This window comes from Lampetra planeri, chromosome 6 (genome assembly GCF_965212315.1).
Source record: "Lampetra planeri chromosome 6, kcLamPlan1.2.h2, whole genome shotgun sequence".
In the NCBI taxonomy this organism is placed as follows: Eukaryota; Metazoa; Chordata; class Hyperoartia; order Petromyzontiformes; family Petromyzontidae; genus Lampetra; species Lampetra planeri.
The window spans coordinates 6,980,120-6,999,199 of NC_136112.1; the positions used below are offsets into that span (position 1 = coordinate 6,980,120).

The 19,080-nt window shown below is 45.4% G+C and overlaps 1 protein-coding gene across 1 annotated transcript in view; it reads right to left on the reverse strand.

Annotated features, from left to right (window-relative positions):
- The window catches only part of LOC144719466 (nitric oxide synthase 1-like), a 47,945-nt gene extending 33,096 nt beyond the window's left edge, over nt 1-14,849 (reverse strand). Inside the window, exons 1-6 of the mRNA XM_078595404.1 lie at nt 13,636-14,849; nt 12,892-13,014; nt 9,143-9,300; nt 6,679-6,841; nt 3,047-3,138; nt 1,381-1,522 (exon numbers count right to left, since the gene is read on the reverse strand). Coding sequence (XP_078451530.1) covers nt 1,381-1,522; nt 3,047-3,138; nt 6,679-6,841; nt 9,143-9,300; nt 12,892-13,014; nt 13,636-14,106 — 1,149 coding nt within the window. The 5' untranslated portion in view covers nt 14,107-14,849. The remainder of the gene's footprint in view (nt 1-1,380; nt 1,523-3,046; nt 3,139-6,678; nt 6,842-9,142; nt 9,301-12,891; nt 13,015-13,635) is intronic.
- Nucleotides 14,850-19,080: the final 4,231 nt, after the last annotated feature.

The window sequence follows — 19,080 nt, forward strand, 5'->3', positions numbered from 1 at the left end:
GCGTTTGCATCATTGACATCATCGGGGGATGATCAACGTGCTGTGTTCACGCACCGATTGTGACAAGCAGAGCTGCGTGTGTAGCAAACAAAACAACTACTTTGTGCGAATGTCGTGGGGTCTGTTTACTTGGATAAGTGTGCCCCAGTGATTTCTATGTAATCCAACTGAATTGTAATACGTGTTATATATATATATATCTTTTTTTTTTACTGGTATGTTTTAACAATGCAAATGTATCTTCCTTGAGACACTTTCATGAATCGACGTAATAATCTAACCTATAAAGATTTTTTAAAAAAACTAGATATTATAGAAGACTGTAATTACTCGGGGCAGGTACATATTAATTAAAGGGCAGCCGATTCCTCCGGATCCGGTGAATGTTGCTCACTTGCCCTCCCCCACCTTAGGTCAAAGTTCATATATTTGTCCAAAGGTCAAAATCAATTTCGTAGGTCCTGGTTTATTCTGGTCAGAACGCCCTCTGCACGATGAGAGACAACGAAAGTAAAACGCTGTGACCGTCAAATGACAATTACGTTTATCATGTATACGATAAAAGGTTAAGGTGCAGCCCCTGCAATTCCTTGCTCTTCCCAATACTGCCAGAAGGGCTTCCATTCGAGGGAGTTCTACAGAGCCCCTTGAGAGGGTCTTTAACATCCACGCTGGTCAGACCTCTTGGAAGAAGGCAGGATTTCACCCCACACTTTACCCCACCTCACACGACCTCCCAAATAGACAAACTGTGGTGCCCCCAAGGGGCCGTCTATAAATGACGTCACGCGATTTTGGACGATTTTTGACCCCCCCACCTCGTCACACGGCGTCACAAAAAGTCAGACCCCCCCCTCAAATATGACGTCACAAAGCTCTCCCCCCCCCAAAAAAAAAAAACATGCTTCAAATCGCTTTAAACTATTGTCATAGTAGTGTTTATTTAATGTGGCGCTGCCCTCTGATGTGGTAGGAGAAAACATTTATTAAAAAAGTCTATTTAATTAAGTAGAACGTGTTGTCTATATTTATTTAAAGTTGCGCATTTTGATGTGACGTCACATTTCTCAACCCCCCCCCCCCCCACACACCTTCGTCACACATCGTCACAAATGTCTGACCCCCACCCCCCCCCCACACAGGTGCGTGACGTCATTTATGGACAGCCCCCAAGTATTCTGCAGCGACGGGGAGACTCAAGAAACGTGCCCACTCTTTCAGATATACGCATGCCACGTGCGTGCTTTCAATCAATCGATCAAAACTGACGATCACCCAATTTAAGCAACAGCACGCCGCGGTCACAACGCCGCTTGCACTGCCACGCACGTGAACGCGCGGATAACAAAACAAAAAGCAAAGCAGCGTTACTCCGTGCACCTCCGTGAATTCGACATTGGCCGGATCGCCGGTGACGGAGCCGCCCTCCCTTTGGTAGCCGGCGTAGCTGATCAGCTGGCTGTTCCATATGCGGAAGTCGGTTCCCGGACCCGTGCGTGCAGGGAAGATGGTGATGGCCGACCTGTGACATGGAAGGTCCAGGAACAGATCTCATTCAGACTCTGCAGCACGCACGGAACACCGCCAGCGGTGTGAACGTGAACGGGACTCGTAGCTGGGGGGTGGGGGGGGGAGTTGGCACGGTTCCCCGGTTCAAAGAATGCAATGACCCCACCACCCCATCCACCCCACCACTCCATCCCAATTTCCCCCCACTTTTTTGTAAACCCAGTAACCTGGGCCCCCTCCAGCTAATAAGCCCCGGTGCAGTTGCACCGCCCGGCGCACTCGATGGCCGTGGGACTGATCAGAACAACAACAACAGCAACAGCGTACGTCATCAACAGTCTGCAATGCAACGCGATGTGTGAAAGTAATTTTTTGTTTTGTTAGGATGACGTAAGGATAATAATAATAAAATAAAGAAGTAAAATCCCATTACTAAACCTTTGATGCCACTATAATACTCCTCGCTCCTAGGTTTTTTTTTAATCCTCATGAAAGGGACTTCAGTTTCGAACGGGACTTCAGGTTACCTTGGTCGGGACTGCGTTTCCCAGATTAAAAGTCACGACTATGTGCGCGCGAGGCTCGAACGCAAGGAGCGTTTAAGAGTGTTTAAGTAGCGAGGATGAACGATGGCATGAACGATCACGTTCCCAATCAACATTTCTGTCCCGGCTGTCCGAGCACACTCGCATTTGGTATGCGCCCACTAAGATAAACACATTGGCCACCGTCCTTTAAAAAAAATAATCATCCCATTTTTTGACTTGAGTCTCAAGAATGTTTCCACCTCTGATGCTCGCTCTTCCCGACCACCCCCACACCCCTCTACGCATCGACTCCCAGGGAGAAGAGAGACTTTCATCCCACTCCGTGTACTCTATCACATATTGAACAGAGGCTCGGATGATCTGTGATTAACAGTGGCACTGCTCTCGCACGCTCTGTATGTTTCATACGTCCCGCTAAGACTTCAAAGAGCGCACCTTGCAGGATGAATTCCCGTCAAGACTTTTCCCCTTAGATGCACGAGGAATAGCATGAACACACAGATCCCAAGAACGTTTAAAAGAATGTGCGTTCAATTTCAGTATAATAATGCAGGCACCAATAGCAGGAGACTAGAAAATGATGCAAATTGTAATATATATTTACAAGAGACAATGCATGTCTTCGGTTTAAACGAGCTCTTCACGAGAACACAACACAATCAATAAAAACGTCAAATCTTCTACAACACCATTCCGGATTTTGGAGGTGATATGTGACTTGGCTTCCGAAAAAAGCATTTCAAAACAACCGTGTCGTACAATCATGCACAGCAGATGGACAAAAACAAATAGAAACGTATGGGGGTGCGTAGGATGGAAATTATGTAAATGAAGGTCAATATGAAAATTATATAGGGAGTATGGGTCTGACAGACATGGTAGGCAAGCAGACAGCCAGCTGAACATCAGAGATGAACACGCAAAATTACAACAATGTCATCGGAATGGAAATTGGGACGTGACATTTAAACCAAGGACCATCGGCTCACCTGAGGTTTCCACGATTGGTGGCATACTTGATGTGGTTACAGATATAGTTGAACATCTCATGCGCGGCATTGCAACACCGGGCGTCAAACACCTGTCAATTTAAAATGTGTGACAATTAGAAGGATTTGAGTGACCCCCCAGATCTCGTTATTATCGTCATCATTGTCATCTTCGTCGTCGTCATCATCATCAGCATCATGTGTGTTCTTGATTTGAAGCTTTCGTGACTGCAGGAATCTATACTCTTTGGTTCTTTCGGTAAAGTCGCGTAGATGGAAAAAATAATTAAAGAACACGACGTTTCGGTCGCAACACCGTCATCAGGTGAGAAAGAATGATCGGCAGATGATCATCAGATCATTCTTTCTCACCTGAAGACGGATGCTTGTGTTGCGACCGAAAAGTCGTGTTCTTTTATTATTTTTTCAATCTACGTGACTTTACCGAAAGAACCAAAGAGTAGCATGTGTGTTGTCATCGCTCTGGCTAACTCTAGTCTCCACCAATTCACGTGTACAGAGGAAACGCTCCTCGATAACTATCTCACTGTGTTGGTTGGCAGTGGGGAAAAGTTTGCAATTTTAGTCAATGGAAATGTTATCTTTATAATCCCGTAAACAACAACACACAAACAGGCCAATCTCAAAATACACCCGGACAGTTCAAATTCAATGACACTTTCGCAAATGTGTGTGCACGTTTTAGTTTAACATTAATCTTGAAAAGAAAAAAAAGATCCACGTATGTTCGTTTCATTTCAAAATAACTCGTTGCCCATTCTATCTACTTATTGTTATTCCACACGTGCACTAGGGAGGCAAAGGAGCTGCAGCAATGGAGAGAGAGAGAGAGAGAAAAAAAACTAAACTTGTGACGTCGCGAAAGTTCCAAAGACGAGAATATCCGTGAATCAAGAACACTTTGACACATTCGGACGATGACTCACAAACGCCGTTCGAAATGCAGAAACTGCCGGTGACCTTCAGTCACGATTTTTTTGTATTTTTTAAAACAATTTTCATCGGCAACGGCGCTGGAGACTGCAAAAGGATCAGGATGTAGGCTTCCTTCAGAAGCAACCTTTAACAACATTAATAATGTTTGGTGATAGCAGCCTTGCGTCCGTTGGGATGGTGAGATCTCACCACTTATTGGGACTGCAAATGGAGATGACCCCGGAATGTGTCATCATGAACTCGTCTTCGCACGAGGTTGGGGGACAAAAAAAATAACACGGTAGACAGGAAGCAAGAAAATGTGTGAGAGCAAACGTCAGTCCAAAATCGCCATCCGAGCTATGGCAGCCGGGTCACTCCCTGCCAATTCAAGGCAAGCCGACGCTGTTGCTGCTGCTGCTGCTACTGATCATTATGATACAAACAAACAAACAAAAATTAACCCGTAAAAACAAAGTTTTTCACTATAAATCCTTTATATGCGTGGCATCGGTTTTATTTTATTATTCATTTATGTTTTTCTTGAGTAAGAGTTTCATTTTTATCACATTGGTATTTTAAATTAAATATGAAAAAAAAATGTTCCTTAAAAGTGGAAAATTTTGGAAATTTATTTTCACGAAAATAAATTGTCACGCACAAGGAGTCTGTGTGCAAAATGTCAGCTCGATTGGATCACGGGAAGTGGGTTAAAAAACGACCGAAAGATTTGCACGGTCGTAAGCGCGCAAGCAAGCAAGCGAACTTAATATAAAGGATTTAAAAAGAAAATGGTGATGCTACATCGGCAGGTGGTGCACACGAACAAACCAACAAACAACTCAGCGCGTTAATCAGTAACACTGCCGTCAAATACATTTGCAGTGTATGTAAAATCGGTGACGTTTCGGACAATTGCCCTTCTGCTGTGCGGGGAGGGGGGATATCTAAAAGGCGACGATTTTGGTATTGATCCTTTTGCATGAAAAAGGTGCATTGCCCGAAACATTGGCAGTTATATATTATCACATTTCAGGGTAGTATTATGAACAAATATGTGGAGTTTCTGATTATACCGGGGCGTCCATCAATGTATTAAACGTTATTGTTTGAGCTATGTTGATGGTTAAAAAAATAACGGATGATGGCAGTATAAAAGTTTAACTCGGTGAGTTTCAATCACAACAAACTTCCACAATGGCATTGGTGACTCACAGGTGATGGAGATGTGAGCGTCCCCCAAGTGTTTGGCAACATCTTGGCCTTGATTATGTCGAATGCTGCTGTTACGTGCCTTTACAAATCACTCGAGATTGTCAGTAAAAACGTGTTTTGAGCACGTAAGGAATATGTTGCCAACACTTAAACCACAGTGGAAATCTGCCGTCCGATCGCAATTATGTCAAATCGGATTCGACTTTCATGAACGTCGTGTAATTTCGCTTGAACTGGAAACTCGAACAGCGGCGTTGTACAGAAATGAATGCTGCACGACCATTAACCAAAATAGCCCTGACACTCAAACACCACCCCGCTCTCCTCTGTGATCTCCCATACCCCTGGCGTGTTGCCAACTTTGTGATTTTGTCACCGATCTTTTTTTCTAGGGACTCTTTTGGGTTTTTCCGGCAAGAAAATATTGTCAAAGTGACAAGCAACATATCTCGAGACTGTCTGGGACAAGTTCATCATGGTGCAAGGTTCGGAGCGATTTCACCTTTTTTTTTGTTTAAGGATCTTGCAGCAGTTTACAAACGTTAAAACTTAGAACATTCTGTCGTGACATTTTCCCGACTTTAGAAGTTCTATCCCAGGGGTCAGTTTTTTTTGGGTTAGATCGCGTCAATAAATAAATGTGTCGTTAAAACCCGCCACCACCCGACACAGCCAACTAGTAAGGGTTGTCACGTAAACAGAACGTGGCCAATTCGTCACTAGTACAGCACTAACCGGTGTGTTGGAGAGCCAAGCCACAACATTTACCATCTGAGTACGACGTTTCGCCAGTAATTACAACTAGCTTCATCAGGCGATAGCCAGATTTGGCTGTGTCGGGTGGAGGCAACACATTTATATATTTACGCGATCTAACCCAAAAAACCTCTATCATGGATGATATTGGTCGCGAAAGCCTCAATATTTCGAGAGCGGCAATGCACGTGGTGAATGAGAGATGGTGGTCACCCTTCATAAGTAACGTCACGAAGCGATCGTTAAAGAGCGAAGTGGCATGTGGCTCTGGTGCCGCAGGTTGCCGACCGGTAGACATCGAGTGACTTCTTGAAGTTCGTTCCGGCGACTTTTCCGAATCGATTTGGAGTTTATTATCTACCCGTGAAAAATAATTTGTTTGGGGGGAAGGGGGGTGGTGGGAGGTTAGATTCGCGTAAATATAAATGTGTCGTTAACCCGCCACCACTCGACGCCGCCGACTTAGTAAGGTTTGTCACGTAGACAAAACGTGCCAATTAGTTACTACCAGCGGTGTGCTGGAAGGTGAACCCCACAAAGTTGACAATTTGAGTCCCACGTGTCGCTGGTGATTACAACCAGCTGGGTCTCGCGAATGCCGACGACGATGGTGGTGGCGAGGGGGGGCGAGGGGGGGGGCGAGGGGGGGGCGAGGGGGGGGGCAAGGGGGGGGGGGTGAGAGGGGGGGGCGAGGGGGGTGGCCAGGTAGCTTTAGCACCCCGCACCTGCAGCTTGGCCCACTGGATGCGTCCCACGCAGCGAGACGCGTTCCTCCACGCGGTCTTGGCCCCGAATACGAGCTCGGTGTCGTGCAGGCGGTAGGCGGACGTGAGCTCCACCTCGCGCCGAACCTCCTCCAGCCGCTCCAGGTGAGCGGGCGAGCCCAGCCTGCCAGACCCACGGGGAGCGTCAGGCGTGAGCACCGCGGGGTGGGGGGGGGGGTGGTGGCGAGGGGGGGCGAGGGGGGGGGGGCGAGGGGGGGGGGCGAGGGGGGTTGTGGTGGCGAGGGGGGGGGGCGAGGGGGGGCGAGTGGGGTGGCGAGGGGGGTTGTGGTGGCGAGGGGGGGGCGAGGGGGTGGTGGCGAGGGGGTGGGCGAGGGGGGGGCGAGGGGGGGGGGCGAGGGGGGTGGCGAGGGGGGTTGTGGTGGCGAGGGGGGGGCGAGGGGGTGGTGGTGGCGAGGGGAGGGCGAGGGGGGGCGAGGGGGGGTGGCGAGGGGGGTTGTGGTGGCGAGGGGGGGAAGGGGGGGTGGTGGTGGCGAGGGGGGGTGGTGGTGAGGGGGGGGGGTGGCGAGGGGGGGCGAGGGGTGGTGGCAAGGGGGGGGCAAGGGGGGGCGAGGGGGGGGCGAGGGGGTGGTGGAGCCTCAGAGCTCCTTCTCAAAGTGACCTCCGGAGTGAGCGGGAGGAGGGGTTAAAGGAGGATTGAGGAATATTGTGTTTGCCAAAAGGCGCTTTATTAATCCAAAATAGAATAAACTATTGACTGTAGATGATAATTTGTCAATTTATTTTTATATTTGGTGAATTTTTCGTTTGCGAATATATATATATTTTCTATTTTACCTGTTTTGTCGTCTTGTTTGATTTTTTTTTAAACATATATTTGATATTCGAAGAGATACGTGTAAAATGAAACCGCGTATTGTTGATAATTAAACTGATTAAAATCAAACATGCAATAGGTAGTTGTTGTTGTTGTTGCAGCAGTTGTGCTGTATCGCAGCTCTCCGATGTGTTTGCTGGTCGTACCGCGTGTCCTTCGCCTTGATGTCCAACGTTTCGCGCCCACGCTTACGACCGTTAGACACCTCGTTTAGCGAGTCGTGCAATATTCCTTTAGGGCCCCTACTGTTCTCCTTCACTGCAATGCTGACGTTTCTGCCTTTATTTTGTTGTTTTGTTGTTAAAACATAATAAAAAAAAATTATTATGTTTTATTTTTATTATTTTATAATTTCCCTTCTACGTGACTTTACCGAAAGAACCAAGAAGATGTGTTGTTGCTGTTTGTTGTTGTTGTTTGTTGCTGTGCTCACGCCGCACCACGGATCTCGAGTGTAAAATAGCCAGGGTGCAACTGGCTAAACGAGATCATCATCCGTGGTAACAAATCTAAATAAACTTAAACGTTCTGGGAGCTTCCTTCAGAAATCTCCGTTCCGACTGTTGTTGTCGTTGTTGTTGTTGTTTTTCTACTGCAGGGGTTCGTCAGCGGACAACAACAATACCACCTCGCTCGGCAAATGTGCGCTTGTTCCCGTGACATCGTTCGCGTTGAGGTGTGAAAGATTTTGTTTTTTTATTTTGCCGAGCGTGCTGCCGAAAGAAAGGAGAGAGTAAAGCAAGGCAATGAGTGGGATGCGTCGGTGGTTGTGGGAATGCACCCGAGCGGGAGGGGGGGGTGTCGACTGTGGAGGTTTGGAGATGGAGGGATTAAGTGAGGGGTGGGGAACCTTTTTTTCTGCCAAGGGCCATTTGGATATTTATAACATCATTCGCGTGCCATACAAAATGATCAACTAAAAAATTAGCCTGTTATAATTGGTCAAACATTTAATTAACTCACCCCTAACGTGATGGCTGGAACTGCTTTTCTTTGGTGAGGCGTGTGATGATGTTAGCTGGTATTGATAATGTTGCTATTCGCAACTGCTTTTCCAGGTTTGCTACTAAATGTATTGAATTTCGAGTCGCGCCTGGGGTTGCCTTGGCAGGGCCACACCAAATGATTTTGCGGGCCTTATACGGCCCGCGGGCCGGACGTTCCCCACCACTGAATTAAATAAACTCGTGTGCAGGTGCTGGGGAGGATTGCTCGCGACATCACAGGACTGTAGGGGAGGAGATGGTGCAGCCTTCTTGGGGAGGTCTACGATCGTAATGATGATGAAAGTAATCAGATTAAAATAACACTGATGTGTGTGTATTTGAGTCGATCTCCCCCGCAATGGAAATTTAGAATGAATGAAATATCGAATTCTTACACAGATATATACTACACTTATATACAGTGTGGTGTATGAAGACAAAGGTCCCCCGTATAGACTTAACAGTCTGTTGGGGCAAGTGCTGTTAGCAAGCACCTATGAAGGCCACCACCACGCCCGGCCGCCTTTGTCTCCCCACGGGGCGCGCATCTTTTATGGGCAAGCAGTATCGACTGACGGGGGGGGGGGGGTGGGGGGGGGCACACCGCTTGATGGAGGAGTAGTACTGAGAGAGGAACTCCGTGGCGAGGCCGAGGAGCTCCGGTGCCGGCCGGGGAGCCTCTCGTGGGACGCGCACGATCTGCTCCGGATACATCACCGAGCTGTGGCAGGCCCACTCCCCGCACGGCACGCGCCACATCGCCTGCGAGAAACAAAGTGTCCAGCAGCGGAGGAATAATGGGGACACTACAAAAAAAAGGGTCCATAAGAAGTTTTTGTTTGGGTTAGATCGCGTAAATATATAAACGTGTCGTTGAAACCCGCCGCCACCCGACACGGCCAACTAGTAAGGGTCGTCACGTAAGCAGAACGTGCCAATTCGTCACTAATACAGCACTAGTGTGTAGTTTATAGTGTAGTGTATAGTGTAGTGTATAGTAGTGTATAGTGTAGTATACTAGTACAGCACTAGTGTGTAGTTTATAGTGTAGTGTATAGTGTAGTGTATAGTAGTGTATAGTGTAGTATACTAGTACAGCACTAGTGTGTAGTGTATAGTGTAGTGTATAGTGTAGTGTATAGTAGTGTATAGTGTAGTATACTAGTACAGCACTAGTGTGTAGTTTATAGTGTAGTGTATAGTGTAGTGTATAGTAGTGTATAGTGTAGTATACTAGTAAAGCACTAGTGTGTAGTGTATAGTGTAGTGTATAGTGTAGTGTATAGTAGTGTATAGTGTAGTATACTAGTACAGCAACACCGGTGTGTTGGAGAGCCAAGCCACAACATTTACAATCTGAGTACGACGTTTCGCCAGTAATTACAACTAGCTTCATCAGGCGATAGCCAGATTTGGTTGTGTCGGGTGGTGGCGGGTTTTAACGACACATTTATATATTTATGCGATCTAACCCAAAAAACCTCGATTATGGATAATATTGATCGCGAAAGCCTACTACGTGTTAAACCAAAAAAATTAAGGGTGCAGGTGCGCCGCTGTTGTTCTCCTTGCTCATGCCGCTGCTGATGTGAGCGCCTGCACTGGAAGGAGTTCTCGAGATGTTCCGCAGAGGGTATTTTTGTGTATTTGTTTGCCTATTCTTCCACACTTGCCACGAGTCCCTGGAGAAAGCGGTATTACCCACACTTTGCCGCACCGCACACGACTCGCCGATAGTCGAAACTGCGACGCACCCATTAGCACTGCTGGGTCGACAAGTGGCGAGGGGGAATGAAAATAAACTTGCGCCAGCGTTTCAATTGGCACGTCGGTCGGGAGATCTTTGGACTGCACGTAGAGTGTGCCACAACCATCAATACAGCACGGCAGCATCCCAGGAGGCGGAGAGGGAGGGGAAGTGTGTTTATTCACTTGTTATCCGTCGTGCGCTAAAACTTCGATTTAAAGCTTTCATGACTGCAGGGATTCATCTTCTTGGTTCTTTCGGTAAAGTCACGTAGAATGGAAATAATAAAGTAATAAAAATAAAACATAATAAAATAATTTTCACGACGTTTCGGCCACAACGCAAGCAGCCGTCCTCAGGTGAAGGCCAGGTATGACGGGGAGACAGCGTCTGACCTGGTCTTCACCTGAGGACGGCTGCTCGCGTTGTGGCCGAAACGTCGTGAGAATTATTTTATTGTGTTTTATTTTATTATTTTATTATTTCCATTCTACGTGACTTTACCGAAAGAACCAAGAAGACGTCGTGCGCTTGTTATCGTTTTTGGCAGCCCTGGGGCGGCTCGTGAGAGGGCCACGGTAATCTGGCCACGACAGCGGTCATAACGTGGATCTCGAGAATCGGTTTGACGGAGAGCTCTCTGCGCTCCCGACGGGCCCCACGTGGTTACAGCGGTGAGCGGCGGTCCGCCTCGTGGTAATTATCTCCGTTTTGGGTTCCCGCATATTTTGCACCGGTGAAACGTGATGGAGGGATCAGTGCAGAGCACACTCATCAGCTGGGCTTTGTGTGATGTGATTTCTTTGAAAGTTTCGTTTTGACATTTAAATATTTTACATCGCGCTTTCATTTTGACAGATTAAACATTTCTCAATTCGATGATGATTTAAGGAACTGGATTTTACGTTTTGCAAAAAGAGAAGGGTGACAACCGTTCAGGAATTGATGGTGAGCTGAAGTTTGTTCACACATAGGTCATGGTTTATTTTACAAACCATACTTTTAATCCACTCATTTAATGATCAGTTTATGAATACAATGCACATGGTTGTGTGTATGCTAGGTCGATCTCAACATGAGTACCTGATGTATCGCAGTGTCCAATATATATGTGTAAGAATGAGATATTTAATTCATTATAAATTCGCAATGCGGGGAGCGTTAGCGCACTGTGCCATGCACCTGGCCATCTGAGTTCAATTCCCAACGGTGGTTAACGTCGGTGGTGGCAGGCGGTGTTTGCGACTGGTTCAGGGCTCCCTTTCACAACCCGCATTGACCAGCATAGTTGTGGTCAATCCCATGAAGGCCTTCATCCAGCAGCGGGTTGACAAGGACTCAAAAGTACTGTGACTCATTTACAGACATTTTTGTTCACGCCGTCATTAGTAATAATAAGTAACACTGGTCAACAAATTTTTTTTTGTCTGGCCTGGACTTTTGCAGCTGTTTTAGACTAATTTCAGGGTGCTGATTCCAAATCTGATCTCAGATTTGCTCTATCACATCTCATTTTTATGCTATCGGCATACCCCATTTTCATTGATTATACCAGAAATTAACTCTGTCACTTATGATTGCAAGTTGTTGCGAGTCAGTGACTGATTTAGTGTTAAAATATGGTGCTGTATTTTAGGATAGTGTGTTTATAATATCATTTTATGTAGATATACACATTTATTAAAAAAATATATTCTGCAGTTTTTATTGACAATTCAATATTTGATATCTCAAAAACCTGATGTGATAGACAACAACTGATGCCAGATTTGAAATCATCACCCCAAAATTACATTAAACCCGTTGGAATACCTTATGCCAGAAAAAGTGTGTTGACCAGTGTTATCATTGACAGTCCTTTGTCTCGCAATTTCCGGACAAAGGCCTCGCCACGCTATGCCAGTCAGGGGGGTGGTTATTTGACCATATTTCACCACTCTGTTCGGTGCTGGTTTGTGAAAAGGGGGGGGCGGGGGACCCAGAACTGCACTGGATCTCACTCCCCCCTGATGTTAACCGTGGCCGGGAATCAAACTCGGGTTGTTAAAGTTCACAGCGCAGTGCCGGTTCATAGCGCCACCGTGCACCGCGTAAATTATTCCCACATTAATTTGCATTATTCTGTCAAAATTAATATAAAGTTGTACGTGAATACTTAAGTACTCAAGACAAGCCATACGAAAACCGCAGACTTTTCTCAAATCACGTGCCCTTAAAACAACCTATTGCTTTGTCTCCTGGGTTTTTAATGTTTTAATTTCACCATCAAATGACATTTAGCGCTCCTCTATATGCACCGGCAATTTTTTTTTTATATATACCGACAGCGTTAAAACAAACACAATCCACCCGCATTTAAAATTAAACCCTCACACAGCACAGCACTTACATACGCGTCTCAATTATCGCTCGCATTAATAACTTATACATTAATTCTAGATTTGAGGCTTTCGTGACTGCAAGGATTCATACTCTTTGGTTTTTTTTTATCAGTAAAGTCACTTATACATTGCTCCGCTGCCATTACTTTTAAGCAATCACTGCGGGTTTTGAATTAACTCCCCACTGAAAATGGAAATATATAAAACGTGGTGGATGTGACTTGCCCCGAGAGCAGAGAGATGCAGCGTGTCAGGAAGCACGGAGCCGGATTCCCGGTTGCGTAATTTGACGTGGCCGCACGGCGCTTTGGGAAGGGCCTTGGGTGGACCCAGCGTCAGCTTCTCCGGCTGTCACGAGAGAGTTGCCATCAACAGCGGGCATCGCGCAACGCAAGGGGGAGGGGGGGGGGGGCACGTAGCCTTGGGCGCAGTTCACAAGTGTCCGTTGGAGGACACGATGAGTGAAGGTAATGTAACATTTTAAAAAACGAAAAATTGCTATTAAAAACTGATCGCGCGCGCCGCGCGTCATTTGTCGAGATGATGATTATTATTAAGAGCGGTAATGGTAATCAAAGATCGTATCGTTGAACGCGTGAAGGACACATCGATTGAAATTAATAAGAACACTTAAATATTCACTTAACTATAAATACAAAAAATAATTAAATATTGACTGAAAGCTTTCGTGACTGCAGGAATTCACATTCACTTAGATAGGTTCAAAGAAAATAAAAAAAAAATTGTCCAAACATTCCAATGCAGGAGCCTCCAGCTAAGGTTTGGTGAGACTCGTCGAGTCTTTCCTGAACACAGAATTGACCTTCGGGGCTAATGAATCACATGCAGTGCACGTCAAGACCAGTCTCGTTGAAGATACTGCAACACTCGCGGTAATTATTATCAAGCGTAGACACACAACAATGAAAAATAATGTTCGCGACCGTGACATTATAAATGAGCGCTTACCTGTCGCGTTGCCTGCAGCACGTGTAAATCTTCCACCTCGTTCCCCCCGCTGTTGCGACGTTCTCTCTTCATTTCGTTGTTCATTTCTGCAATTTCCATCTCTCGGCACATCTCCAAGTCAGACCTTTCGTCCGTGCCTCGGGGTGACGAACATGCGGATCTATCGAGCGGCTCAACTCGCCCCAAGTCCCCTCCGTCGGGTCCCTTCTCTTGTTCCCACTCTGCCACTCGGGGCGGCTCGTTGCTCTCTTCCAACGTCGTCGCTTCAAGAATCGTGCCCAACTCCTCGCGTTCGGTTCCATCGTCTTCAGAGAGAGCGTTGCGCATTTCGCCGTGACTCTCCTTTTCTGGTTCCATTGTTTTGCAATTTTTTTCCAAAATCCGTTCGATTAACCCATGCCCTTCAGTCTCCCCCTGTTCAATGCCTTCCCCGTCAACATCTGCTCGAGGTGTCGTCTCAACATCTTCCATCGCTCCGTGTTCCTTGCCGCTTCGCTAGACTCCCGGCGAGCATGGGACCCCGGTCCGCTTGCCGATGATCTTCTCGCAGGAACGAGAGGGCAGACCCTGGCGCTGCGCTCTGCCGCGATAGAAGCGAGACGATGCCTTCACCTCCCTCCGTCTGCTTGTTAACCCCTTCAGTTCCAGCACTGCGATTTGTGGAGCTAATTCTTCATAGGGATATGCTCCACGTATATATATACACACACACATATATATATTTCCAGTTTAACACGTAGGCTTTCGCGACCAATGTTATCCAATAGAGTTTTTTTTTTCGGGTAAGGTCGCGTAAATATAAATGTGTCGTGAAACCCACCACCACCCGACAGGCAATTAGTAATGTTAGTTACTAGTGAAATTAGTAACGAATTGGCATGTTTTGTTTACGGGTCAAACCTTACCAGTTGGCTGTGTCGGGTGGTGGCGAGTTTAACGACACATTTTATATTTACGTGATCTAACCCCCCAAAAACGTATATTATGGACATATATATACAGTTTTAAGATTTCAGTTTACGTAATGGTGATATATAATGAAAATATTTTTTTTCGAATCCTCGTTGATGACAGTAACACATCACAATGTGTCGATGAACAATCAATTGGGGCGAATTCACTTAAATTTAAATTACTTCAGCTGCGATCTTAATATTTGAACAACATTTAGCGAAAGTCCACGATGTTTCTAGAACACATACAAGGCTAATAAATACAAATTGCGAAGGCAGTGTTTTCCAAATTCCATTTCCGCGTTTGCGAATTTGCTTCCCCCTCAAATACAAATTAACGCGTTGCACGCTGCACGCGCCCGATGCTTAGTAAACACGCCCCACGTTAAGCAATTAACGCCTCCCGCGTTAAAAGAGCCGATAAAAATTAACATTGGAATCTCATTGTGCGTGCCTTTGTATTTCGTGACCACGTGTTCCGCGTGACGCAGACAGCGTCCGTTGCTTAGCGCGGCACGTGGGACGTTTAACAACCATCGGACGCGTGCAGCGTTAATTTGAACTTGGGATAAATTGGTAAACGCGGAAAGACGGAGCGTGGTTGGTGGGGGATCCAGAGAGTTTGGGAAATCCTGTTGGAAGGAAGAAACTGCTTCACTCAGCGCAATCGGCTACACAAACGCACCGCAAATTTTGGAATTACCTTCTTTCTTGGTCTAAATACGAGCCTTTGAGAAAGCATCACGAGAGAATGTGTTTAGACTTCATCAGGCGAGGCTAAAGCAGTTTTAGTAGAAGTTAAATAATTTCTATTGAAATTGAAACTCCCATAAATTAGCATTATTAATTATTCCTTCTCGTAAAAACTAAGAATCGATATGCTGACACAAAATGTGGTCCTAACTAATGGCTGAGCCCAGCGTCCAGAATCCAAGACCCTAACGTCTGGAAACACAACCGCAATTAATTAAAAAAAGATCTCAAGAACATTACAGGACTTTCAAACAGACGCAATGACCTTTTGCTGTGCACTTGTTATAAACACATCAAATTAGATCAAAATCATAATTAAATAAGCAATGGCCTTTTAATAATAACAAAGGAATTATGCTATTAAAACATTGCCTGAGAGTTTTACGTATCTGCTAAAATTAAGTGCTATGAAGCCAGTGACCTGCATTTGATTCCCAATTCATGGCTACCATCAGTGGTAAGCGATAGCTGAACCAGCCCTGGGTCACGACAACCCCCGTGACCTACAACACCACGGGGAGACCTTCATCCAGCAGTGGACTGACAAAGGGCTGTACAACATAATTATTATCTAAATTAATGTGTTATAATATAGTGACTCACAATTACGCCACTGTCTCGATTTGAGATGCTGTGAATGGGTAAATATTTTCACTTTACAGGATCAGACACCAAGGCTCTGTTTGAAACAAAGGTCACACACTGCTATATCCCGAGGTGAAAAATGTGAAACCCATTTGCCTAGGCATCTGCTTTAAAATGGTAGTTTTGAGTGGGCAAGTTTTCCTTTTGTACCCTATGAGCCACCCGTGACCCACGCAGCCCGGAGTATCACGCAGCATATTACCATATTAACCAACTCACAGTTTTATTGAAAACAGAATTAATCATGAGGAGTGCAAAAAGAGATGGCGCAGGACAGGGCACCATGGACAAGGCTGGCAAGGACAGCGGACCCCACACGAGTGGGACAAACGCGTGGAAGAAAAAGAAGAAGAATGAATAATGCATTCACAGCACCATATTTCAGTGCATTTAGGTTGGTTGCCAAATGAAAATGGATTGCGTGTGACTCACAAAGGACACAATTAGGGGTAGTGATTCGATTTAAGAATATTTTTTTTCTCTCGTGGTAAATGTCTCGGCCTCTTTAGGACCGTGCAATTTACCCCAAACAATTACATACTTCAGATACAAATCGATCATTGATGATTCTTAACATGCACGATATGAAGTAATCATCAAACGGATGGATTTCTTAATCACTACATTCCTGGCGAATGACACCCACAAAGGGTGTATTGACAAGTCATACGCATGACTTGAGTGGAACTATTTGGATGGATATAACAATTTTATTTGTCTCATTTAAGGAGTGATCTGTAGTGCAGCATGGACAATTGCCAACCGATGAAGTGTCCAAACACACCTTTGGAAATAGGCTATATTAGTTTGTTCAAGATTAAAATGACACTTAATAATTAACATGCCTTTGATGGGGGCCTACCCACGCCGTGTTATTCATGGGGGTTGTTTGGCCACATCGCATTCCGCTGGTCAGTTCCGTGTGGATCGGTGAAGGGGAAGTAGGAGGTCCAGGTTAGGTTCTGACATCATTCGCCACTGATGTAAACCCGTGGCCAGGGATGTCACCCAAGTCGCTGGGTACATACGAAGTCTGGGAATCATGGCACCACCGCTCCATCCCCAGATATCCACGAAATGTCTCGATCAAATAAAAAATGTAAAATGCAAGTCCCTGCAGTGTAGATAGCAAGGAAGTGTTTATTAGCAATGCTTACTTGCAACTCGGAACGAATTGGTATGGCTCTGCTTTAGTTCTGCCATACTTTTTTTTATTGAAATGAAAGTAATCATCTCCAATTACCAATCTGTTCTCACGCTCTATAATTATATTTTTATACGGCTCTCACAAACACAAGTCGTAGGATAAGCGCAAGAAAACGCGGCTAATTTTAATGCGATTTTTACTTTAGGTTGTTTTCAAAGCAGTCGCTAAAAAACCCCCTGCACATTCAACCGCACAGATACACTTGATATTCCTCGGTGTGGTGGTCATCTGTAATTATCGTGATTTGCACGAGCCCGTGGCGAGTACGCTGCAGGAGAGAAGAGATAATGTGTCCTCATGGGCATTAATAATCTCACGTAAAATTACACGGTGCAACAATCCATCATTGTGTACCATGGCTTTATGGAATGATAGAAGGTAGCAAGCACAGTCAAAGCAGTTCCACTCGTGAAACATTGTTAGCAACGGGCATTTTAAAATAACGTTATTGCCCTGCTTTGAACATGCTACACAAGACGGCCGGCGTGCAATACCTAATATGATGTGCGTATGCGCCAGTATTGAGGCGCTTGAGATTTTAATGTCAGCAAAAAACACGGTCGAGTTTTTGCTTGGGAATACATCTTTAGCGTGTCATGCTCTAGGCGTGTGTATATAATAGTATATAACAGAGTGCTTTGCCAATCGGCTGCTGGATGAAGGGCTCCCTGCGCTATGTTCAGTGTGTAATCGTGTTCGTTTGACCATACTTCACCATACTCTTAGTAATTTCGGTAAAGTCACGTAGGTAAAAAATGAAATTTAAATTAATAAAAATAAAACAATAAAATCACGACGTTTCGGAGGCAACACAAGTCTCCGTCATCAGGTGACTTTACCGAAAGAACTAAGAGTATGAATCCTTGCAGTCACGAAAGCTTCAAATCTAGAATTAATACTTCACCATGTTGGTAACTGTGGGCTAGTAAAACGCTCGGGACCCAGCGCCAATTTAGATATCACTCACCAGGGATGTTAATGGTGGCCAGGGATTCAGGTCATCAGGTCTTCTTCTAAATACAGGCAAGCCTTCCTTTAACCAGCAACGGATAAACAATGCCAACTGATGATCTACTTTACCGAGACAAAAGCCCAAACGCATTCAATGTATTGCCATTGCATCCTTGCTAAGTTTACGTTAGAGATGAATGGCAAACATTCCGTGTTATTACTTGTATGGTAAATATGAAATAAAATTACTTTTTATTAACCACAGTGGGAATTTGTTTTGTCGAAACGTGTATACGTAACCTAATATATAATAACGGCATATTACACGCTACACAGATTACTATATCACAATCATAGCTCCTAAATTGCTATCATTATTAAGTGCTTCGTTAATTGCTGCATCCCGAACAACAGAGGAGTGTAAGCCTATTTGAATGCACAAACTACAATGAATCACGCGCACACACGATCGCTGAAGAATGACAATTAAATTGAACAACAACTGGTTCGGAGTGAAAATAACCTTGTCAGACAAAGTCAAGGCAAGAAGAACCTCGCAGTGGCTCAGAAAATCCGCGTTCTTAGCGTCGCGCACAAACGTGGAAGTAAACAGGGAGTAGGGGATGGCAAGCCGTGTCAGCCCATACGGTTTTCCCGTATTCGTGTACAGGGAAATTGAGTTTTCAGGTCCATACGGCGTACAGCCGTTTCAATACGGGCAACAACAAAAACCGCATGTTTTGTAAAATTTTTAGCGTTTCTCCCTTGTGATGGGACTTTGTAGGATTAGCGTTCTGATGTATAAGGGGCACGGGGTGACCAATGAGGTCTGAATTGGTCTGTAATAAGGTAGGACACTGACAAGGGGCTGACAGCTATGGGATGGCAAGAATCCCAGGTGGATCGGCGCAGCGGTCCGAGATAGGGAAGAGAACG